The 26,505-nt window shown below is 34.8% G+C and overlaps 1 protein-coding gene across 2 annotated transcripts in view; it reads right to left on the reverse strand.

The window, feature by feature from the left end:
• Window positions 1-26,505, reverse strand: part of LOC148282467 (teneurin-a-like) — a 142,429-nt gene that overhangs the window by 27,353 nt on the left and 88,571 nt on the right. The window contains exons 3-10 of one of the 2 annotated variants that reach the window (XM_088225034.1): window positions 24,484-24,603; window positions 23,542-24,396; window positions 20,907-21,101; window positions 15,664-15,873; window positions 14,603-14,788; window positions 3,823-3,969; window positions 3,529-3,736; window positions 2,064-2,090 (exon numbers count right to left, since the gene is read on the reverse strand). In XM_088225034.1, the coding sequence (XP_088081160.1) occupies window positions 2,064-2,090; window positions 3,529-3,736; window positions 3,823-3,969; window positions 14,603-14,788; window positions 15,664-15,873; window positions 20,907-21,101; window positions 23,542-24,396; window positions 24,484-24,603 (1,948 nt within the window). The remainder of the gene's footprint in view (window positions 1-2,063; window positions 2,091-3,528; window positions 3,737-3,822; window positions 3,970-14,602; window positions 14,789-15,663; window positions 15,874-20,906; window positions 21,102-23,541; window positions 24,397-24,483; window positions 24,604-26,505) is intronic. The other variant, XM_088225035.1, reaches the window with a different exon arrangement.

Here is a 26,505-nt window from a genome sequence, read left to right on the forward strand (position 1 = left end):
GACAAATAAATGCATATTTTACATTGCTGTTACAATCTAAATCAGTTATGGCAATGGAGATTGCTATATTTATATCTAATGACAAAATAATGATACAGAAATGTGTCTGAATTAAACATGGATATTATACATATTTACAGAGAGCCTACTATGAATACATACATTTTTTAGTTTAAAAAAATAAATGTTATTACGAAATATTGTATTTTTAGTACGAACAAAATACTAAAATGGCCCAATGCACATAATGTTTCTAATTTGATCGAAAATGTTACTAAAATTGAGCTCATTGCAGATGAAAAAAAAACTAGTTTTTATAATTTTATTGCTTATATGACATTTCTGTAATCAGTATAATCTAAAAGCCCTTTTAATACTTATTCTCTTATACTGATGGACAAAACATCCATGTTAATTAAAAATATCTGAACAGTTTTACTTAACCTGCAATAGGCTCAGTTGATCGTATTTTTTTTCAAATTAGATTATAAAAATAGTCATTAGGGCGAATTAAAAATTTCGCACATCTCATTTTTTTTGCCAGATCAATAAAAATCTTCAACAAAATACTGAATAATAATAAAAAAACTAGTCATGACATAAATAGTTTTAGTGTAGGAAAAAATACGTTGCCAAAATGTGCAAATAGTTAGTATTTAAAAAAAAAACAATTAGATTTTCTCAACCCTGGGTGTTGTCTGCTGTAATTTACCACTGTAATTGGGCATCCGCCTACTGTTGTGCATTTTAAAAATATATATTCATAGTAGGCTTCAAATAGAAATAAAGATGAGCACCAATCTGAAAACGCTTATAGCATAATGTAGCAGAACTCGATCATGAGATATAACTTAAAAGACTTAAAACTAAATAATTTGATAACGTTGAAAGTGCAAACAGAGACGTCGTTTTTTGAGAAATCGTTCAGCTCTACGGGATCAATGCAGCAAACAGTTTAGAAGAAATTAGTCGGCTGGAGGGGGTAGGCGGTCCTGGGGAGGAGGAAACACAAAATGGTAGGGCGGGGGAAGGAGAGGGGAGGTAACAGATAAACAATGAGACGCAGACAAGGGGTAACAAGGGGTAACAAGGAGTAACGAGTATACACCCTACTCTCATCACCGTATATCTTCCAATTAATTTATTGTTCTACGTTACATTCTTGGGAGATATAATTATCTCGATTTGCGTTGCTCACTTGTCAGAAGAATTGTTTTTCAACTTTATATTTATTATCATCGATTTATTTCGATCAAGTTCCGTAACCGTGAACATTTATTCTGAATCATACTGACGGTACGACGTTGCGTCGGTTCCGAATGAGAGATTATGTAGCTGCAGAGGCAGTATGAAAGTCAAACACGGCGCGCGATCTCCTCCAGAGACGCTGTCGGAGCTGCGGGGTCTGCTGGAGAGCGAGGGGCGCCGGTGTCGGCGGAGTCGGCGATCGGCGGTCGGCGATCTCTGATCGGCGATCACGCTTCCGCTTCACGGTTTGCGGGGAGCGGGCGGGGGCGGGAGCCGCGCCGCGCCGCGCGGGTGTGTGCGGGTGCGCGGTGTGCGAGTGTGCGTGTACGTGTCGGGTTGAGGTATCTCACAAGTCGAAGCGCAGTGGACAAGACAGATGGTATGGAGCGATACAGATAATGATGGATGAGTACGGAGCGGGAGTGCGCGGTACACAGAGCAGCGGGTGCGGGTGCGGGTGCGGGTGCGTGGCGGGCGGAGGAGGGGGGGGGGGAGAGAGGGAGGGACAGAAGGGCGGGGCGGGGCGGGGTAACGAGTAGATTTAGTATTACGAATATTACGCTAATGCGAGACATACACATACTTTTACATACACATACCAAAATAAGATAAATAAAGATACATCGAACGAAAGGGAATGGGGACACGAAGCTGGGCCACTGAGGAAGTAGCGTTGAGTAGAAAATAAAGGTATGAGAATGAGGTATAGCAACACATACATAATAGACGATTACAAACAGAGATAGTCGTAACGCAACGTAACGTGACGTGACGTGACGTGACGTAACGGATACGGGGGGTTGGCGGCGACTTACCACGGTGTAAAGGAATTCCAGAACTCGCTAGGAGTAGCACGGGGACACGGCGGCACGGGGGCACAGAAAGACAGGACAGATTACTACACATATAGCTACAGCCTGTTCCACCACTCCTCACTACACTCACCCTCACTCGCACTCACACACACACAGCCGGTATGAAAAAACACACGTTAGTACATATGTATTAAATGTTCAAACAAAATAAACAAACACAAGTGAATAAAGTATATAAGGGATGGAGGTTCTTACTGGATTATTGGTGAAAAATATATTTTACTGTTACAAGCTCATGACAGACACAAGTAGCAAATTACTATGGACGGCACAAATACAAATAATCACACGGAAGATATGACAAAACTCGTTATGAGAACGTGTATATTCTTATAATCTCGTAACCTAACGCGGTTTAGCAGAGTACGGTATGGTATAGTCACTTCAGGAACGCGACAGTCCGCCACTGGCTTGTGTCCGCCATGGCCCGAGCCAAACCAATTTGCCCAACCTATTCAAGCTGACCAACTCTTATTGTGATTAAATTCAACGGAAACTCTTTACTAAGTCATAATATAATAAAACGGTACAAACAAAATACACAACTCAGGGAAACAAATGTAACAAAAAATAACTTTTGACAGCGGAAAGTGCGTGCAAGCGTAATTTCTTTCTCCATTAAGGACTCGAATCCCGTCATTCTCCATCCGGTGTGAGAGAGAGGGACAGACGCGTGTATGCTTTTTCATTTAAAATGTGGTGTGTGAAACAGAGAGGTGAGACAGACAAAATGGTAAGACGCACACAAGGGATAACATTAGACAATACACAAACATCTCGGGTCTGAGACAAACTGTTCTAGTTAGGCTGGTGTGGGACACTGTCCATGGATCAGGGAGTTCTGGGAACTCCGAGGGCATCCATGGAAAGTGTTGGATCGCAGTTTCCGATAGGAAACACGAGGAGTTGTAATTCACTAAATGAAGTGAGGTTCGCAACAGACCCGGGAGCGGAGGGGCGAGGAGAAAGGAAGAGACAGGGTGTTGAGGACCAGTCGCGGCCTTTAGGGTCAGAACCGCACAGAGCTCTAGTCCTAGATTTCACTTAAAATTAAACACTGGACTAAGAGAAACATTGCCTTTCTCCGACTAGATTGGTTCAAATATTTGATGCAGATAATTATAAAGAAAAAAACGGGGCAACCGATTGTAATGTCGTAAAGATGAATGGAAATAACTCAAATTATGGTATAAAATAAACTTAAAAACACATGGACATTCTTCGTTAATAAAATAATACAGTTTAATATATTTAGTTTGTTAGTTAAAGTTAACCTGTTAGTCAATAACTATAAACCTAAATTAAATTACAAGTAGAGAAACTCTACAAACCAATCCAAAGTCGGATAATATAACGAAAGCACTATTGAACAAGGATATCTAGTTGAATATTACGAATCACCTACCTTTCGGAGTAATCATCCATGTGCGCGTACGATTGTACAGAGTTCTCCTCAATGAGGAACTTGACTCTCTGGTAGAAGGAAGCCGTGACAGACGGTGGCTGCTTCCTAAGCAGAACATCAGCGGGGTCGTTGGAGGCGAGACACATGATGTTTTCCTTGCACGAATCCCTTGAGCAACATTCGGCATCCGAGCAGTCGGCAGTACCGTCTGTTGTCATTACAACGATATTAACGTAAATGAGAATCTAAATCTGGTTATCTAATCGAATCTGAGATTATTTGGGTCTTTCTTACCATGGTCGTTATCGACATTATCGTCACACTCCATCTCAAGAGGAATGGAGCAATCACTACCAGCCCAGCCTCTGGAACAGACGCAGGAATATTCTCCTGCTTCCAAGCTGCATTGCCCGTGGCGGGAACAGCTGTTTTCGCATCCAGCTAAAAATAAAAACAAGTTCTAGAAAACTCTATCAACGCCAACGTACGGATAATCATGGAGGCATTTCAAATTTTTAATTGTTTTTCTAATTATTGATAACTTGAATATTTTTTAAATAACGGGAGCGGGGCACAAACACAGGTAAAGAAAGGAAACGAAATTACCAAATTGACATACATTCTAAACGGACATTAAAAATATTACACTAAAAGGATAAACGTACACGGGCCTACCTACACATCAAACGTTTTCCACAGTTAATAAGGAAGTAAGAAAGAAGGAAGAAACGTAATTGTAGTTGTTAGTAAATAATAATAAAGTGAAAATTTGTCATATTTGGAGCAGAACGAAAAAAAAGTGGCATTGTTACCTTATATATTGGAATCGGACCATAAATTTGGAAGTTATTTAATATCCAAAATAAACAGTTTTTATTTGCTGAATTGCCCTTTGATATAATATGTATAACAAAAGTTCTGGTTATTTTTCCAACTTGACCGAGATTCCGAGAAGGAGTTGCTTGGAAAACAATTGTTAATTAAAAACACAGTGAATAAATAACGTCGATTCCAACCAACGAATTTGGAAAAGCAATTTGAGACACGGATTTTCAATCCAAAGCTCGGGAACTTAATGCAAAATAAATGAGATACCACATTCAACGTAATCCAACATGCAAGATATCGCTATCTTGGTTTTATCGCTAGAAAGTTGAAAACTTCCAAGTTACTCTTTGGCGATGGGCTTAAGTACTCGGGAACAATATCCGTGTTCTGTCTTCATTACTGAACCACGGTTCTTACATACTTCTACAATCCATTTAATGTCTATAGTTCAGCCAATCAAACAAATAATTTTAATAAAATATGATAACTACAATCTGCAGTTACTGTCAGAAAAACACAAATGTGTGTTCTGTTTAACATAAAAACTAAGATGATTGCATTTTTACGTAATATTTAATAATTTTTAATGCAACAAATGTTTTTGATTGCAATACGCGTGAATAACGAAATTTGAAATAAGATAAAACATTAAAATTTGTTGCTGAAAATCTTGGTAAGTAATTCATCCTATTTTTTATTTTAATATTTAAAAGACGAGTAATATATATTTACTTTCTAATTTCAGGTTTTTTAATAATTGGTTCTGAACCGTTATGAAGTAAAGTGTTTGCGTTTGTATTTACTTACAATATTTATACATACCACCTGGTTGTGGTCCTATGGTAGTGTCTTAGACTTACGTTTCAAAGGTTCGAGGCTCATAAACCCATCATACATTATTTTCATTTTTCAAGCTCAGTTACCTACCCACTTCTGACAAATTGAAATATTTGTGTAAATCATACGAGTAAGAATGCAAAAAACGCCGTATCGTTACATTTTATCAAATTTACCAAGGTATTTAACATTCTTTGAATATTTAGAAGTTTTCTTTATAAAATACTTAAAAAGTGGCGCTTTTATAAAATGACGTAACAAAATTACAAAAAAGACGATTGTTATAAATCTAAAAACACTAAGTGTTTCGTGTATTTTGTATTTTAATATTCACATTTTGAGATTGTTCCGCTACACGGGCCCCTTGAAAGTTTCTTGAAAATGCAGGAAAGGTAGACGTCATTAAACGTATAAGGCTTTCCATTTAAAGTTGCGATGGTATAAAATGTACTGTAAAGAAAACTATGTAGGGGAATTTGCATACACTAGTATCGCGGCTGAAAGGATTAGTAACGTGGTTTCTCTTTTGCTTTTTGCCCGAGTTTAATATTTTGCATCCTTATTTTTACAGTATGCACATACAAATATTATGTATATTCACTTGGATTTAAAAGTCCCTGAAGGTTTCAGAAATGTACCATATTATGCTAATACGTATATGCCGTGTAATTTCGAATAGGCATATAAATAAATTCAAAGTTGATTTTTTAATGAATTATAATTAAATACAGAAAACAATAAATAGTTTCATAGTTGCAGATGAGCGTTTATTTGATATAAAGTCAGGTGGGGTAGGAGTAACTACAGGGCAAGAGGGACAGAAGCTCATCTATCTAAATCTATAGAATTAAGGGCCTTTTTGCGCAGTCCGTTTTAACAAAGTTTTCAGAGAGATATATTGTTGTCAATCGAAACAATGTTGAATCGATTGCATTCTAATTTTTTTAAAAGGGAAATAACGAGAGAAGACACGCGGGTGAAAGAGTTGTAATCTGCATAAAAATAAATTGTACTACACTATTTGGTTGGTAAGTTTAATATTTATTGAATGTTCTGCACGTAAGATTATTTTTTACATAATAATTATGCATAATTAGCACTTATTTAATAATTTAAAATCTTGTTAGTATTTTTTCAAAGTGGGGCAAGGCTAACTTTGGGTAAGAGAATCATACGTTCTTTTTACCCCAAGTGAGAAATCATAAACCTTTTTATTTTTATTTTTTTTTTTTTTATTAAATTGAAAACATACTATGAATAATTATCTTGCCATACAATATTCCCAAGGATTTTTTTTTTTTTTTTTTTTTTTTCATTTCTAATTTTAATCATCAGTTATTTTCTGTTTTTCATATTATTACCTAAGTATTTAATATCGTCCATTTTTAGCATTATGGCGCGAAAATATGTCAGAAAAATTGAGAGAGTTTCATATTCAAGAGAAAGTTTGGATGAAACAAAAAGAGAGGTAAAAACATAGTCAACACGGTGGCTAGAGAGCCGTTTTCCAATACTATATTCCCAGAGCCACGATAATGGCGCAAGTGTATAAAAAAGGCATAAAATCAGAAATACTACGCAGAAACACAGTGATATCAAAAGCTATAGTAAAAATCGGTCGAAAAATGGAAATAACAGAGGTTTGGTTAACTCGGAAGGAAATATTGGAGTTGGTCAAGGATTACGTCGTTTTGACAAAATCGAGCTCCCATTCAAAAGTAACGTTCCAGGTGTAGGTGGAGACCTGGGTTTGGAGAGCGAGAACTGATTTACGGGGATCCGTTACGATAGATCTACACAAGTCACAGGGACGTCAAGAGCATATATAGCACTGACCCCCATTCTTCGTAATAAGAAGACTGATCAAATTTCATAGTAAAAATAAAGATTTACTAACAAAACTATGAATTTTTTAATTTAAGTATAATATTCTTTTTTAAATCCTTAAAAAATATTGTTCTATATCCCTGAATCGAGAGCATATGACACTCTTGCCCCGAATTAGAATGAAAGTAATTTTGCTTTCTTTTTCTTTCTCATATAAATGACTAAATCGGCGGTTACTCTAGTTATTTGAATTCAAGAAGATTATGTCTATATTATAATTATATATGGAGAAATACTGCTATTATACTCTTACCCCAGGTAACGGGAAAAAAGGAACAGCCGAAGATATTTTTAGATTATTATGAATAACATGATGTTTTTGATAAAAAAAGGATCTGTACATAAAATAATAACAAACAAATATTCACGATGTCGTATTTAAAATATGGTCACGGAGAGCGTTTAATTTTAATAACAAAAAAGTATGACACTCCTCTAACTGACCTTATTTAAAGTTGCATAGCTATTATTGGATCAGTATAAGTCTAAAGACTCAAGACTAATGCATAGTTCACTCAAAGATACGACAACACTATCTTGTCCCATCTTCCTATTGTTCTAGTATAAAGAAAAATTTGGAGACAGGACAATGAACCAAGACATTGACATGGATATAGATGGGCGGGCTACCTCCGTAGGGCAATGGCATACCCCCACATTTTCGCAGCGTTCCGCGTTTGAACTATGGTCGAATTGTGCCGTCCTGCGGGGTAGAGGCTGTTAATGGAGCTGGAACAGGACAGTATTGTTTCGTCTATTGTACTGTCCTCGTGTGAACTCTGCTTTAGACAAAAATAAAAGCAAAAGGTGGATAGATATATATGTATGAAATACTAAGATAACAGTAATCGGAAAACACCCTATTTTCGCTAAACAAAACCTAAAAAATATCAATGTTTCTCATATACACGGTTTCTCAGGGCCAGACCGCAAAACTTCAGAGAAACATTACTCATGGTAAGCTTTAAAAATATTCTTTTAAAAAATTTCCAAAACGAAATTTAAATTTTTTAAAATTTTTTTTACCATATCAAAATGGAGTAAATCTTTAATTTCTCGCACAATCATCCTTTCCGCAAACCCCTTCCCCTCCCTGACAAAAAAAAATTGCGATAAAAACGTATTTGACCAACGAAGCGATACGCACCAGACGCGGATAAGGAAAGCGGCTGGGTAGGAGATAGGTAGGGGTTTGTGAAGAGACTTCATGTTCGAGAAATAAAGGTTTTCTACCTTTTGAGATTTCATATTTTTTTTTTTTAAATTACTTTTTGAAAAAAAAATTATAAGGATTTTTTTAAAGCTTAACACGAGGAATGTTCCTCTAAAGTATAGCTGTTTGGCCCTAAAAAACCGTGTATATCATATTTATAATTTAGTTGGGTAAAGTGATCATTTAATCTAGCCAATGACAAGTCATAATCCCTGAAAATACCTAGACCTCCTTATTTATTTCTCGAAAAGAGTTTCCCATAAGTATAAGAAGCAAAATGTACGAAGCGCCAAAAAGTATTAGTGGTGAAATTAGAATATTTAAATGAAAGTTTTTCGTATTTCACGTCAGAAGCGATACTGCGCTATCTCACTAATCGATCTCTTCGTAATAACTTAGAAAGTCTTCCCTTTGAAGTCCCAGAAACACGGAATTGAAAATAATCCTCCTGTAAATATATATTTTCGATTATATTCCCCGTGGTCAGGCTCGAGACTTGCGCTTGCATTATAGAGAAGATTTATTATTAAAAAAAAATAGTGAACATAAAAAACAATATTTTGAGTATGTCCAAATGTTTGCAGACAGCCTGAATTAAATATTTTGACCTACTTAAAACGTTGTTCAGTTAGCTAACTGGTAAAAGAAGAAGTAAAAAAAAAATTGTTTTCAGGCGTTGCCTAGTAGGTGAATTGGTTCAACCGGATGAATCTTACCCACATGATAAAGGTTTCAGCTCTTTTACAACAAATGAAAGAGCTAAGGAAATGTGGATGTTTAAACATAGGCTGAATGGTAAATGTTACCCAGTGTGTAAAATGGCCACTCAAACCAGCCAATGATAGGTCATAATATAAATGCCTAGACTTCCATACTCCCTTCTTAAAAGTGGTTTTCGTCTCTGCTGCATCAAATTTAGAAGATAAAAAACGCCTTTTAAATATCTGTGTCCAGGCGGATAAAGAACACTGTCCTGTGTGTGAAATAGAACCAGAACCCTTGACGAGTGTTTTCGACTAGATAGCAGCTCTCAGGTAAAAGTACTGAATAAGGAAATCGAGAGGATATAAGTCTGCCTCGTTGATAGGCGCGTTCGGCCATTATTATTGTGGTCTTGGGTTCGATTCCTGGTAGAATGAACGTGGAATTTTCATTTAATAGGTTTTTTTAAAGAGCAATATTACATCGTTTCCGGACTGGGACCTGAAGCGTAGGACTGATCACCTAACCTTTATGAAATTTATGATCGAATTACGCTGCATGCAGTGAACGCAGTCCCCTGTGCACCTACGGGCGTGGAATGGGTTGATAAACATATATATATTTTTCATTCTAATTGATAGCTTGCTACCGTACACGGCTCTCGAGGACTTCAGTCTCCTTGGCTGTGCCCATGTATAGTTGCTTTTGATCATACTCGAAAATATAAGGAAAACTTGCTAAATGCCGAACTTGAAAAAGTGCCCGAATGAGCTCTCTGTTATCAGGTAGCCTTGGTATCTTTGTGCCGAAAGTCTAAAGCCGAAATCTAGAAGTATCATAATATGTACATTATTGAATTGAGATAAAGAGGGAATAACTCTTTACCTACCGGGATTAAATTGATTGGACATGATCATTCGTCGAAATTATGTCAAAACCTTAAAGAAGCCTTGAAATTATTTTCGGAAGCCGCCAGATATCCGACAAGAAAAAAAGGGCCACGGATAGTAGCGAGAACCTCCATTTGGTATTCATGGAGAGAAGAGAAGGGACATGACGTGTTTAGAAGATTGATTAGGATACACCCAATAGAAGATATAGATCTTAGTGTTTACATAAGTGTGTAATGTGACCACTTAAACCATCCAACGACAGGTGATAAGCCCTGTAAATGCCTAGACTTTCACATTTAGTAAATATTCGGTCTTATTTTAAGATTTTAAATGTAGAGAAATATACATAAAACAAAACAAAATAAATTAAAACGTAAAAATTTCAATAATACATGTTTTTTTTTAATACTCAAAAGGCATTTAACTGCACACAGTACAGGGAGTACTTGGAAATTAAAAAGAACATACCATTTTGTAACAAAATGTTAGTTTGCACACGCTGCAAGTTTTGTAATGAAAGTAAGCACTCTTTCGCATAATGTTTCCTTTATAATCACCCGGTTCTTTGGAATATCTCACTCATACTTTGCCGGCGAAGGCTGAAGCGAACGCTGCGGTTTAGAGGCTTTGGCATTAAGAGACAGAGAGGGAGAAAACGGGGAGAGATGAAAGGGAGGAATGGGGAAAACACCCACCCTCGGTGTATTAATATCCACCCTGGGGGTGTTTAATTAAATAGGTATCAATAAGGCACATCCAGTTGCAGTCACGATGCTCTTTTGACCACGCTCAAAGACCTTTGGAACGAAACTGTGTACTTTCTCTTTGACAAGAACGTTAAAAGAACAAGAATTTTTGTAAGCTCCCCCAAAGAAAAATATCGAAAAATGACAGGACTAAATTAATTTTCAAATCTTCGCGTTTGACGTTAAAGTTAATTGATGCTTAAAAAAACATAAATCATTCACGAAATATTCAAAATATTCTAATTGACGTGACAGAAAAATTGCTTTGGATTTTACTAATTTAAAATTCACAAAGATAATACAATTTTAAAACTAGGGGTAATTAGAACGCATGCGTAAGATTACGTGACCTTTGAGATGTTGTAAAAAATATTGCCAGTATGATAAGTAATTATAATTTTTATATTTTTTCCACATTTTCTTCTACCTACCTAAAAGCAAGTATCTATTTATCGATAGAGTCGGGTTTGTAATAAGTAGATAGATTGAGACGGTCAAAAAATTATACTTACCGTCTCGGTAATTGTCAAATGTTATTTAAAAACCATGTTCAAGCGACGGTTTTTTGCTTAAATTAAGATTCATTAAAAGAAGTTTGAAATTTAAAATCCCAAAGAGGAATACTTAAATTTCATAGCATGGAACGCAGAGTAAAGTTTCCGCGCTATTTATTGGTTGAATTCGATCATATGACGTCTGCGATGACATAATGAAAACACGTATCGACATATCAGTAGAAGATCAAAATTCGCCATACCGAGGAAAGTACAGATAGTATAAAAGTTAAATACACCGTCTCGGTATGTACCGGTGAAGGTAGCGTTTGTAATACGGCCCAGATCATACCTATTATCAAATTATGAAAAAATTAAGCCCGAACATAATATATATCGTTATCTATTTAAATGAAATAAAATTAAGATTCGTGACGAAATAACGCAATCAACAAGAATATTATGTTAAACGGTTCTTTCGTCGTCTCTTTAGTATAGTGTCAGATAAACTTGATGCATAACTTCACTACTTCCTGTTTTCTGCTTAGTATGGTAATGCGCCCACGATGAAAGTACCCAATGTGTGCATAATACTGTAAAACTATTCTACCACAAGGTACGGTTATTTATGATGACTCTTCGTCAAACAACTTCTAAAACTCATTTAAATAATGATAGTGTCGCTCGTATGATGCTCGTTTCGGTGGTTGAGAAACAGTCACGAGTAACAATGGCAATACTTATAATTAACCTTATTTTTGATAGATATTGTTTGGTAAAAATCAGCTTGAGTAAACCCCTCGACGCCGACGGTAGAAAAACACGTGAAACTATTTTCTAAGTACAGTATGTAAATCGTTCAAGAAATAAGTGTCAAGAAAATGTAAATCGCCTGATCAAACAATGGACGAAGGGAAGGAGTTGGAAGATAAATAAAATGACATTTTATTTGGTCATACAAATGCGAATTTCTAAACTCTGTTAATCTATCTGTTATCTATTTGTTTCTTTTTTGCGTGATACCGTGTATGTTGGATTTGTTGCGACGTTTCGGCTTCCATTGCAGGAGCCATCCTTTTAGGGTAAACTGAGTGGAATGGTAGTCGAAACGTCAGAACAAATCCAACAGACACGGTATCACCCAAAAAAGAAACAAATTGATAACAGTGACGGTGAAAACCTTCGCACTTATTTATCTGTTATCTATTTTTTTTGTAGTTCAAAATATTTATTTAAAAAAACATAGTATGTTTGTTGTCATTTATGATATGTTCATAAATAAAATAATAAAACAAACGTAGTTTCACATAAGCGAGTATGATGGCAACATTTGTAGTTTTATATAAAAACGTTAAAAAAAGAAATCTGAATTAACAAACAAACAATAATTATTTTCACCAACCCATTTATTTGCTTAAGAACTATCTTGTAACATACGACGAAATATACATTAAATTGATTAAAAATATAACTTTTTTGACTAACAAGCTTTTTTTAAACGACTTTATTATTTTATTGATTAATTTGAGAATTAAAATGTTTTTTTTTCAATCTGAGTAATTAACTTTTATTATTTTTAAAACTAGACTGTAGTTTCTAAAAAGAACTATTTACTGATATAAGGACTTTAATAAACCTCACCGTAACTTGCGTATCAGTGCTGTATTTGCTGTGGGAAATTATAAAACCAACATCGGATTCTTTTCCCCTCGGCCAAAGATCCTTGGAACAATGAACAAAATCTCATTAAACGGTACTGTCGATGTGTTTCAACAGCAAAGCCAAGCATTCAAGAAGCAAGCGGTGTTGTCACTCCTGACTCGCGATGATACCCTTGCCATGTCCGCCTAGATTATGCCATAATTATACCTTTGTAAATTTAAAGAGACTTTAAGATTGTTTAGATTAAGTGTTAGTCTAGAATATATAGCCATAATTCATAAGCCTGTTGGTCGGCTTAAAAAAAAGAGTTCTCAGGCTCTTTCCTATCTGTTGATTTGGACATTACAAAACTCTTTTATGTTTTTTTAAATGCAGGTTTTGGTTTGGTTTTCGTTTTATGTTACGATACATAATGCTCGAACTGAAATAAGCATTACCAGCTTCCTGTTGATTGTTATTACATCACCTTTAACTTTGTGGTCAGTTGCGGTTAGAGGTAAGCTATAATTCAATAAAGCGTAATTTGAAGTGAGTTTGTTTTGTTACCGATATAATGGTATGTTTTTCAGTTAATTTATGGATAAATGTATGTATTCAAATATATTTTAAGTTTTCGAGGTCAACATTGGCATTAGACAACATCTAAAGACATTTAAAAGAAAATTTATAGGACAAACAAACATTTATACATTAAAAGCCGCCTCCATTTATCCCTTGTCCTCTTTAGAGATTTTATGGCCTCTTTTCAGATACGCACATTGCAAAACCTAATTTTAAGCTATAATGAACGGAAAATTACTTTTAAACAGAAAATTGTTTGTAATAGACGCGTTTTTTTTATTTAACATGAACTGCTTTCAATGCCTGTGTTACCGTCGGTGCACCTTAGTTCATATAATCAATTTGTATGTCATCATCAATCTAATTTTCCCAATTGTGACGGTGAAAGGGTATGTTAGGTCATTAGCTTGTTAGTAAACCGGGAGAACCAAGCCCGATCGGGCAAACCGGAGCCGTGTCACCCCTCCACCGACCATTCTATACCAGCCCATACCCTTTCACGACATTTTGCAGTTTGAAGGACACCCCGATTAATTTATAACATTTATGCACAAAAAACCCTGATGAAACCGCCGTTGAAGAAGGCGTTATCTAAATATAATGCAGGCACAGAAAATTAAATATCTAAACAAATGTTCGCCTCATGGATTACTCGGAAATATTAATTTTAAAGGGACGTATTTACGCTGCAGTATTTTATATTAAAAAAATAAACAAAAAACAGATACATTTAGGGGATCCGAGGGGTGGGGTCGACGTATTGCCTCCGTCCATACATCTTTCTTCTCCCTTATTAATCTGAATAAAGTTACAATTCCTTAGGAAAACTTTCCAGGTGGATACTGGGCTTTTGGAACCCTTCAATGTCGGGGTTGTGGTCCCGTGGCTAGTGTCTCGGAATCACGGATCAAAGGTCCGTGGTACGAATCCCACTCTACCCAAACTCGATTCCAATTTTCTTATAGTGAGTTATTTACAACTCGTTGAAAATGGCCCTCAAAATGTAATATTTGCGTAAATTATAAGAACGCAAATATTTCTTAATTTTTTTATTATTTTTAAATTCAGTATTTCATAGTTCCTAGACTAGCACCCGAAGCGTAAGACTTATTATTTTACCTTCATTTAACACAAATGTATGAAAAACTCCCCGATTGGTATGCCATTAATAGATCGATGCCCAATACGTGAATGTAAATTTTTCACGAAACCGCGCATTTTCAAAGTATTGTCTTAAAATGGTTAACTCACGTAGAGTGCAGTGTTTTCCGTTCCATCCTTGAGAGCAGACGCACGTTCCATTCTTGCACTGACCGTGCGCGGCGCAGCGCGTGTCGCACGCGCGCTGCTCGCACCGCGTGCCCGCCCAGCCCGCCTCGCACCGGCACCGCCCGGACGTGCACACGCCGTGCGCGCCGCAGTCCAGTCCACAAGCCGCTGAGGAAAGAAAGATGTGTTAATAACCAGTTGTACCAAAAAAGGTTTAACAGTTTAATTATTAAAATAAAACAGGTTTGTTTTTAACCTTGTTAATACTAAATTTTACCTTGTGAAGCTTCGAAATTGGTCGGTAATAAAACATACAAAAAGCTGTTAAAAACAAAGTTGTTTTATTTGAATTATCATGAATACCCACAAAGTTAGTGATTCCGATACATAATACACCTATATGATTGTTTCGTTATAATATATGTTCAAAATGGACTTTTAATTAATTTATTTTTTTGAATCACGCAACAATTGAAATAGTTGATTTCGTTAGGGATCTTAGCGTATTTTTTCACTTTCACTTGAATCACGGCATTTTGATTCCTGTTATCATTTATTATCCTTATTGATCCGTTTGATTGCCACAAATTAACATTTAAAATGCGCGTTTTAAAATAAAGTTTTTTGTCTTATACTCAGTTTCTATAATAAAATCTTATTTTATCTCTTATTCTTAATATTTGATATATTTTTGACACTTGTGTAATAATATTTACACACATGTCCACCCTCATTCCATTATAACACCAACTTAGCCATTCTCTCACACATTTACACTAACACAAACACACTAGCATGTATTGGACGAGTATTTAATGTATTTCAGTGAATATCTGTCATTGGTTTTATTCTCTGTATATTTTATTTGTTATATATTTTTTACATGTATTACTGTTGATATCCCTAATAAATGAAATAAAAATAAAAATTACCCGTCGTGATAAGCCATCGTGCCTTAGATCCTCACCGACGCTTCTGCGTCGCGCCTCCGGGATGTCTTTCGACGCTGAAAAGGTTGCAATGCATCAGAGGATCACGCTTACCTTGAGAGCAGTCGCTGCCAGTCCAGTGCTTGTCGCAGACGCACTTCCCGCTGTCCAGGTCGTAGGTGCCGTGCTGCGAGCAGCCCGGGAGACACTGGTACACCTGGCGGTCCACCTCCCCGCACGCCTCGCCGCGCCAGCCCGCCTTGCAGTAGCACTTGCCCGCCACGCACGTGCCGTGGCCGGTGCACTCGGGCTCGGGACAGTCGGCTGGAGAGAATCAGAAAATCGTTACACCAAAAGTTCAGTGCTACGGGAAATGAGGAAGCTCGGTGTTTTTAAATTAATTAATTAATTTTTATTTGGGAAAAAAACAACAGTTTTTACATATTATATTGTATACAGAAAATAAGAATATATATAAACGAAAATTGTGAAAACAGTAAATAAAAATTTTCCACAGTGGTGTAAGCTATTGATTAAGTACATTATCGGTATCAAAATAAAAGCAATTAACAATTAAGAAATGTTAGGCACTTAGAAGTTGCAAATAAAATAAAAATACATACATATACTTATATGCAGTTTTAAAAATAAAGTAAATAGAAACAAGATAAATTTAAATTTAAAGAATAAGAAAAGAAAAAACTTTTATAAAAATAAAGTAAAAGGTACAAAAATATAATAATGAACATACATAATTACTGAAATCGTAAAACTAAAAACTAATAAAAGAAAAGTTTAAAAAAATATTTTTATGTATTGCATGATTATTTTTGCAATTTCGAAATTACTCCGCAGTGACGCCACAAGTTTTCTTCGGTGAGTTCTGCTGATTGGTGAATTGGATTCTCGTACACCGGAAATCTATCACAACACTATCATTGGTTGATTTGGAAGAACTAGTGAAGTCGTCATATTTTTTATTGATTTTTTTGCACATTTACAAGAAACAGCCGGACAATTTAATGCTACTTTTTACAGCGCGTAAGAAAACATTTTTTGTATCCAAATTCCCGTAGCACTGAACTTCTTTATCGGATATCAAATAATGTTTCCTTACGTGTGGTAAAAATTAGAGCATTTAATTTTACGGCGAAGTTTTTCTAAAATGTATTTTTAAAAAATACCCGCTTTGCAACGTCAGAGGCTAACGTGATCACGTGTTTACAATAACGAATAAATTATAGCGCTGTTATGTTGTGGCAACTGGCAACAGATTTCCGGTTTCCGGGGTAGCCATGTTTTCAGACATTTAGCGTGTATTGACGTTAAGTGAGTACAAATAACTTGATTTAATAATTGTACAGGGTTGAACTTTTAAATGTCAAGCACTCGCCGAGCTGAACTCTTAACGTCTTGTTTTGTCGATTGGATTGAAACAAGTATTAACTCAAAATATAATAATTAACGGTCTAATGTCTAATGAGATAACGCTCTAGTGCGCATGTTTTCGGATAGTTTGTAGGCATTTCGCGGTAGTAAATGGCTGGTATGCACCTTAAATTCTAATTACAAATTGGAAGCCTTTAAATAAATCAGGTGTAGCCTCTGGGCAAAAAACAAAGCAAACGAAATAGAAAACATTAGTGGTAGAGCGGATATTGCTATCAAGAGGTTTAGGGTGAACGGTTCTAATTACTTTTTCACGTGACCGGAGACGGAGTGAAGGAAAAAATATGTACCAGCCATTGGCTCAGCGATCAGCAATTGGTTAACAGTTCTGTATGTAATACTTTTCCGGCTCCCCCACTAAATAGCCTCCTCTGTCAACAAGACGAAATAATACGTAGGAACGAAAATAAAACTTCGCAGGATGATTGGTAGTTTTTCCATTACGTTCTTTCAAAGTTGGCGATTGATTTTGGGTTCGGTTGATTGATGTGTTTTGATGGAGGGTTTAATTAATGTTGCCAAAATGGCCTTATTTTGTCCGGAATTCGAGAATTATCTCAGGAAAGGATTCCTGATTTTTTCGAGTAAATTTAATAAAGTGAAATCATCGAAGCAAACATTGGACTAAAAACTTTTTAAACCGATAATTTCATTAAATAAATGCGTTAGTTACATAATAATAAGATTGGCATCATCAAATTTACTGTACGCAATAATAAATTTAATTAAAATTATTATGGATATTTAAGAAACATAATAAACTCTTATGTTTTGTGTAAATTTACCTTCTCCAAACCTAATAAAATGAATTCCTTTTTTAAGATAAAAAACCTATTGCATTTAAAAAAGCTGATGTATCAGTGTACGTTATAATATTGTATAAAATAAATACAACATATTTATGTACCACGTTTTAAAATTAAAAATAATTTTCAGTGTTCTTTTCATTTACCCAAATATTTCGATTTTGGTGGCCAATTTCTACGAGTTGTAAATAACAAACTTGTAGAAAATAAAAATCAAGTTGGAGTAATGTGGGGTTCAAACCACGGACCTCGGATCCATGAGTCCGCAACACAAGGCACTGGACCACAACCCGATTCAACTTTGTTCTAGGTGTCCTATAAAAGGTTAATTACTACTAAATTCACAGTTTTGCTCTAAGTTATTATTGATATTATTGACATACTGTTTTTTCAAATATTTTAATTTAAATTATTTAATAGTTTGTATATACTAATGCCAAAAATGTATAAGTTAGTTTTTATCTGATTCACAGTTTTTGTTTTTCTGTTAATTGAATATTTAACGATTTATTAAAACATATCTTTTTTTATGTATTTGAATTCAAGGATATTTTTTAATTTAAGATTATTTGGTATTTTTGTTTCGAATAATACATGATAAATAAGTATTATATCATATTCATTTTTTTTTTCCTATGTAAAACAAAAACATTTTCGCTCAACACGGGTTGGCTCCTCGGATATTGTTCTTGTTTTCGTACAATACAACATAACAATGTTTGAAGAGACTTGATTTAGTCAAACAATATTCACAATTCACAACACCGAGTAAACATATTTTGCAGTGAAATATTTGGGAGCTGACGTAAAACTAGATTTCCCAAATAAAGTAAAATGGCGCATATAAATTAATTGAGTCGCATGGGTGAACTTTGTATTATTCTAATATACTTTAATGAGCGTGAAATTTCGTCACATGACTGGAAAACGTGAAATTTAATGGAGTATTTATTTTTGTCAAACGTGATACAAAACCAAATTGTCCATTTCCGTTTGGATTTTTCTACATTTCATTTAATGAACATTCGTTGGAATAAATCAGAAATGGCTACTTTATAAAAGTTATGCATAATCAACTGCACTGATTCGGAAGATATAGGTTCGATGTGTGTTCTCTTATACACAGTTTTTCAGGGCCAGACCGCGAAACTTCAGAGAAAAATTCCTCATGGAAAGCTTTAAAAAAAATTCTGATGTTTTTTTCCAAAAAGTCTTTTAAAAAAAATGTAATCTCAAAATGTAGTAAATCCGTTATTTCTCGGACAAACAATCCCTCCACAAACCCCACTCCTACCCCTCTTGCGGAAGGGATGATTGTGCGAGAAATTAAAGATTTAATCCATTTTGAAATGGCATTTAAAAAAAAAAAAATTAATGACGTTTTGGAAGGATTTTTTAAAAGCTTATCATGAGGAATGTTCCTCTGAAGTTTCGCGTATTGGCCCTGAAAAACTGTGTATAGTATATAGTGATTATTTATCAAAATTGTAGGTAAATGCTCACTTAAAAGGTTATTTTTCATTTCAGCGACGTTGAATTTTGGTTTATAAAGCTAGCCCCTCCCTAACTGTTTTATCCCCTTTACATTCCAATATAAAAATAATTTAATAATTTTTTGGACACTTCCAAATATTTGTACTCATTACGTGTATTTGATATTTTTATGTAACCATTTTAATACATTTTTAACCTGAAAATGAAGATTTGAAAATTTTCTAATAATTGCATTTTTATTGAGAAATCTGTGTAAAAAATAGATCTAGAATTTTAGACTTCCTTGTCAAAGAGATTCTCCGTATTTATTTGAATTTTCATAAAAAACTCACATTGTGTAATAAGCCTAAAAATTGTTTTCGTAACACTGACCTGTTTTGCGAAAACCATGATTAACAAGAAAATCCTGTACACATTTATATTTATGAATATTGGCATAACCACAGCAAAGCATGCGTTTAGTGACGACATATGTTTTGTTGATTAAATTCAAATCTGTTTAAAAACCCGGATTTGAAAACCGTGAAACGAATGAAAGCATGTTGTAATCAATCATATAAAATCATTTTTATTTCAGATGTAATTTTATTGATATTTAGCCATATTTCTTCTAGGTAAATAAAATGTTTCTCTTAAATTAAAATAAAAAAAACGAAGGGCTTGGAAGATATAATTATATTGTAGAATGAACTTTTAAAATGAGTGGTCAGTATTGCGTACAGTAAATTTTTTATTTGTTTTCTTTATTTATTATCTATGCTGATCTATAATAGGTCAGTATAGGATAAGAGCACAAATAATTACAAAAATGGTATATATTTTTAACAACACTTTCTTAAATTCGTTGCGAGCAAAAAGTATTAAGATTATATTAATGATACCTACGAGTAATTCTCACCCTTTTTATTAAAATTTACTTTACATTTGACTATGCGAAAACAAATTATAAAAAAATTGTTTTGAATTTTACCAACAAGGAAGTTCAGCGCTACGGGAAATAAGATTTAAAAATATTTTCTCATGTGCGGTAAAAATTAGAGCATTTAAATTTATGACATAGTTTCTCACCAATGATAGATAAATTATTAATTGTTGCCATGTATTATTATATAACTTTTCTGCATTCCATTTTTCGACATGTATAACTTTTTATTATTTATATTTTTCAATCATTATTTTGTATATTGTTTTGATTATTTTGTAGATTGTTTAATATGTTAATAAGTGTTTTTGATTTATATATAAAAGAGTCCCGACTTAACACGGAATTTTCTAACAAGTCGGGACGTAAAACAATATAATTGTGCTCTATGATAAAATTGTGTATTTTGTGCATTAAATAAATACATAAATAGAGCGTTGTGATAAATTTACGGTTAACGGGAAGCCAATTCACCAATCGGCAGAACTAACAGTAGAGAACTTGTGACGTCACAAGCGGAGCAATTTCTAAATTGCAAAACTTTAAAAGATCAAAGCGCTGATAATACAATACATAAATTCTTTTTTTAAATGACTGAAATTCCTCATTCATCAGTTTTATAAATTAACAAAATTGCTAATAAAATTGCAAAAAATGGACATAAAATTTACGTTTGTACGACTTACGTTGATCGCAGGCTTCGCCCTTCCAGCCTCGGTTGCAAACGCACGCCCCCGCGACGCAGCGCCCCTTGCCCCCGCAGTCGGCCGGTAGGCAGTCGCCCTTTGGCACGTCACACTCGGGCCCCTTCCAGCCCTCGGAGCAGTGGCATAGGCCCCCGCCGTACTGCCCGTGACCGGAGCACAGCACGGGGCAAACACCTGGAGAAGAAACAAAAACACAAATAACGATTACGTTAGTTTGTTTTACTTTACTTTTATTCATAATAAATACATATTTATATCATAACAAGTCCTACTCAATCGCAGTCCTAAATTTGGATTTAATGAAATATCTGTAGTCAATCGTCGTAAATAAAACGTAACGAAATAAATATGTATTATCATTATTAAAAGCATCAACTTTATAATCGAACATTTGACTAAATGTTATTAAATATTAAATATGCATGATGACATAGTGCATGTTTGTCCTAGTCAGTGCATGTGCTTACTTACATGCATGTCGTGTTGGTTTTATATTTTTGTGCAACAATTATGGCGAAGGTGTATAGTGGGTTTTGCATGCTCGTTTAATTGGTGTCCTGACGAAGAGACGCACGTCTCGAAACCGGTAGACATAGAAAAGTCGGTAAGTGGTTGTATACAAATATTTAATAACATTTAGTTAAATAAATATGTGTAACAAAACAACTAAGCTTTACTCTACTACAACTTGATTATCATTTTCAAGAACAGTTAGTTACAGTTATTAAAAGATGTAGCCGAAAATAAAATATTTGGGTAAATTCCAAGAACGTAAAGATTTCTTTAATGTATGAAAAAAAAATTGTTTATAAAGGGAGTCCCGTGGCGTAATGATTAGGATTCTTGCCTAGCGCTCGTACGAGATTCTGGGTTAGATTTTAGGTAAAATCACAATAATTGAATAGAACTCTTTTCGTGACTGTGATTTATTTATCACTTAAATAAGTGTAATAATAATTATTGTGTTTATCTAACATTGTAGAATGTTGTGGTCGAAATTATATTATTTGTATCACCAAATAAGAATCGAACTGTTTATTTTCGCACATATAATAGACTCGCTGCAACGGTTGAAATACAACACAGAACCAAGGTACGAATTTTAAGTTTTCATGACCTTATTAAGAATTGAATCCAGAACCAACAATTGGTAATAGGATACAAACCTTAGTTGTTAGAAAAAACATGTTATTCAAAACAAGTTTTTGTAATAAATTAATTTAAAGTATAAATTAACATGTGATTTTACGGTGTAGGGTGCCTGTTATAATTTTCGAAACGATTTGTAACGTGATAAAAAAAGCATTTATGAGTTTTTATTTACTGTTTGAATTTTCAGTGCAATGCGTAAAACACGAAACGGGCAGTAATTAACATGTTTTTACCTCTCCAAAAAGCGAATACATTACTTCGTAAATAAATTATACAAACAAAATAACACGTATACTCTAAATGGCGAATCGTTAAAAAGGAAACACAAGTATACCATGAGGGAAGAATGTGTATGTATTGTATGGTAGAAAAAAACGCCTGTAAAAAGTTTAACCCCTAAAACAATGAATAAAGATCTTTCGTTATTTTCTGAAGCAAAGTTTGTATATCAACATTGTGAATGAGATTATGTATTCTTGTTTGTCGCTCTACAATAAACTTGTAAATTTAAGCCTAAATGATAACATCTTGAATCCGATTGTAGGCTTTCAATAAGCTGACATGTGTACGATGCATTGTTGCTTTTGTTGTTGATTTAACATACAACATTGTTATAAGTAATAACAATTTGTGTTAACAGCGCATTGTCAGCCAGCCCTAACGACTAAGGTTCCTATTCGGCATGGCGTAAATAATCAACTGTCGCATTGTATTAAGGAAAAATGTTACGTCACCGGGGGTGACGTAGGGGAAACAAATTGGGCCTACTTAACAGATCGAGATCACATAGAATCAAATATTCATGTAAATTCGATTCAGCCTAGGTATCTAAACGTCTTGCTTCGTATTCAATTTAAGTATTTTAAATATACGTACATTAAAAAACATCGAAGCACCATTTTTAAAGTAGTACGTTTTCACAATTTAGCGAGGCATTATTCAAATCAATTTTGAAAACAATTGAGCAGTAAATAATGTTCGATTAAAAAATATTTTTGGCTTTACTGTAAAGCTGGGAAGTTCTAAGCAATTTATCGTAGAAAATTTAATTTCATCGCGTAAATAACAAAATACGCTCGGTTCTGAAAAAAAGTATCGTATATAGGTATTCTCGGTGGATTCAATTTTCACCGGGCGACATCCCCGAAGGTTGGTTTTTTGTACAATGGGCTAAAGGGCGTCCGTGTGGGGTTAATTAGGTAAATTGAAATTTACAACGCGTATCTGGCAACACTAAACCGATCAATGACCGGCGAGGGTGCGAGAAGCACATTAATTGAATTGCGGCCCCGTTGTTTTATATTCAGTGACAGGTTTTGTGTACAAACAGAGATTAACACTAAAACTCGGAACTAATAATGTTATCCAATTGACTTTAAAAGAACTGCCCTCCATATTGAACATTCTACTCTGTGTTTTATTTTTGAATTAACGAGAGCTGTATCGAATTATATGTACTTACTTTTGGAGCAATCGGTTCCTTGAAATCCATCGATACAATCGCATTTGCCGAGGTAACAGGAGCCACGACCGGAACAATCGTTTGGACAGGAATTGCTGATACCTTCCGCTTCCGAAACAATTAGTTCTACGTAGTGAGGTTGCAGTTCGTCATTGTAGACTGAAAGGAACCATCGTCCCGTATCTAAGTATTGCAGGAGGCTGACATTCATCATCATACTCTCCGGCATTGGGGATCTCTTAGCTATCATATGTTGATCGATAGAAAACTGTAAATCTATTGTTGGTCTAGGCTCGATCATGGCGTATTTTGGATCGTCGTCTTCTTTTGGGGTGAAATTAGTCAAGTCCTCTGATCTGGAATAAAACGGCCCTTTACGGTCACCGTCCGAAAGGATTCTATCAGTTCCATCGTAGCTTTCTAGAATGCTCCTTAAAATGTCTGACTTGGTCGATTTGTTCGAGTGACTAGAAGCTCTGTTGACGCTATGCGAATCGGTAGATCTATGATCTTCAGCGCTTCTCCGTTTTCTTTTAAGTCTGTGATCAACGCGTCCTCCTCTCACGAATTCAACGAAATCATACTGCGTAACGCTGGGAGCTACGTTTCTCCTTCCGTAAACCGCGAAGTTCGCACCCCAAGGCAACGTGAAGTTAAGGCGAACATAGGCAGGCTGCTTGTTACGAAACTCGGAGTTCCAGAACTGGAAGGGTGGAATGGTGGAAGTGTGCAAGACGTCGAAGTCTCTAAGTTCCAGCGTAGGAGGCCAGTGCTGAGCTTGCGTCTGTTGTTGAGGGAGGTGCGGTGCAGCCAGCGTTGTAGCAGACCGCTCTGACGCTAGCGTCGCTGCAGATTCTGTGAAACAAGAAGCATTATATAGATACAAAAGTTATTTTACACATTTTAATTTAAAATATAAAAAATAATTTCTTTTCAAATTACCTTCTGTTGGAGTTTGTGTAGACTGTGAGTCTTGTGTCATTTGGTCATGCGTCACAGCTTTCACATCTTGTACAATGATGCAATTTGTTGAATCTACATTAGACTTCATCGAAGATAGAGCTGAAATAAAGAAAATACATTTTTATTAGCAAAATTTACGGGAAATTTAAATATAAACTAATATCATGAACATTATTTTCTACAACGACGCAGAGGATATTAAAATGTAGCGACTCGAAGGTTAATAAATTATAAATATCCTAAGAGCACCGAAATTTTATTTTGGATCGTAAAAACGTTCTCCAATAAATGAGAAATTTTATGGAGTATGACCTCCAATAATATCTTTGGTCCTCTTTTTGAAGGGTAAAAACCGAAATCAGCCGAATTCGGGTAATGAAAATAAGCGGGGGCAAAAATTGATATTAAAATTTCACGACCGCATTTCGAGTTCAAAAACAAGCGGGCGAATAAACACGAATGGAAGTCGGCTCTTATTATGCCCAACCCAATCACACCTCGTCTTTCCTTCCTTTTTTAATACAAAAAATGAGGATTCTCATTAGAACCGCACATTCCCACTGAATATTTTACGTTTACATTTCGCGGTTAGGTAAATGAGAGAAATAAAAAAAGCAGCGCGGAAAAGGAGGTGAATTGAAAATGTGAAAATGCTTCAGCTTAAAGGGGGCTACTGAAACACAAGTGAGGGAAGTGTTGAGCGGCGAGGAGTGAGGAGCAAGCGGTGTGAGTAGTCTGAACAGTGTGAGCAGTTCAAGCACTGAACACAACACAACACACAACACACAACACAACACAGTTCAGTGCTGGTGAGAGAGAATTGGAATCATTTTTATATTACTCGCTACAATACTCTCGTGGGAATGAAACAGTTCTGAGTTACGTCACGTTTTACAGTCAAATCTCCTTTGTACTGATATATGGCACACACTAGACGCTGTTTGAAGGGTGCGTAAAATACTCACTACACTGGGAATTACGAAATAAACGGTATCGAAATTGTATCGATCGTATTAGCCCTTGAAAAATAAAATACACATTTATCTAGAATAATCAGTGATCGTGTCCACGAGAGTCATAATTTTATTTATGTAAATTTCATAGTAATGAAAATTATTAGTAAATTAAGTCCATTAAAGTCTGTGGTAAAAATAATTGAGCTGCATACTTCAATTCTGCATATTTAATTTTTGATGTTTTCCATATAACATAATATTTAGAGAAAAATTATGTTTGAATTACAAAAATGAATATTTATATTTTACAAACCTACATTACTACATAGATTTTCGAGAAAGGAATACAACAGACGTGTACAGAAATCTAGTTCTTGTAGATAGCTTCTATGATTTAGTGTACCTAAGTATAAATCGAAAGTAATATTTTATTACATAACGTAAAAAAAAGTAAACGTATGATATAAGAAGTACCTTATTAAACAAAATTTATTAAAACATGTTTAACAATTGTCATAAAACAAAAACAGACAAACCGTCACGCGGTTTCACTGTAGGGGTAGGTAAAGAGTATTGAACGTAGCTTTACTCTGTATTTGCATACATACCTCGTTTCCTCTACATTCATATATCTGCTCATGCATGCACGGCAATTACTCTGAATTTTGACATGTCTATTTTTAAATATTTGTTGAATTTAATCAAACAATGTCTTTCTTTTTCTCTTTATTCTTTTCTGATTACAATTCATTTATTAAATACCCGGAAAAATATTTTTCGTGTTAAAGTAGAATAAATATTAAAATGAATTATGGGTGTTGTAGGTTAACTTAACACACAGCGTTATCAAATTAAACGAAAACGGTAGGTATTCGAAAAATGTTCGTAACAGCTGATTGACTGTCAGTTTGACGTTTCGATTTAATTTGACACCTCTGTTGTATGTAGTTAACTAAAGCCGGCTCAAATTTTAATGACTAAATTTAATTATAGAACATAGTTATTAATTATATACACAAAACCTAATCCACCGAGTTTGATAAAT

The sequence above is a fragment of the Micrasema longulum genome, unplaced genomic scaffold (genome assembly GCF_059751315.1).
Source record: "Micrasema longulum isolate JH-2025_06_02 unplaced genomic scaffold, ASM5975131v1 h1tg000324l, whole genome shotgun sequence".
Lineage (NCBI taxonomy): Eukaryota > Metazoa > Arthropoda > Insecta > Trichoptera > Brachycentridae > Micrasema > Micrasema longulum.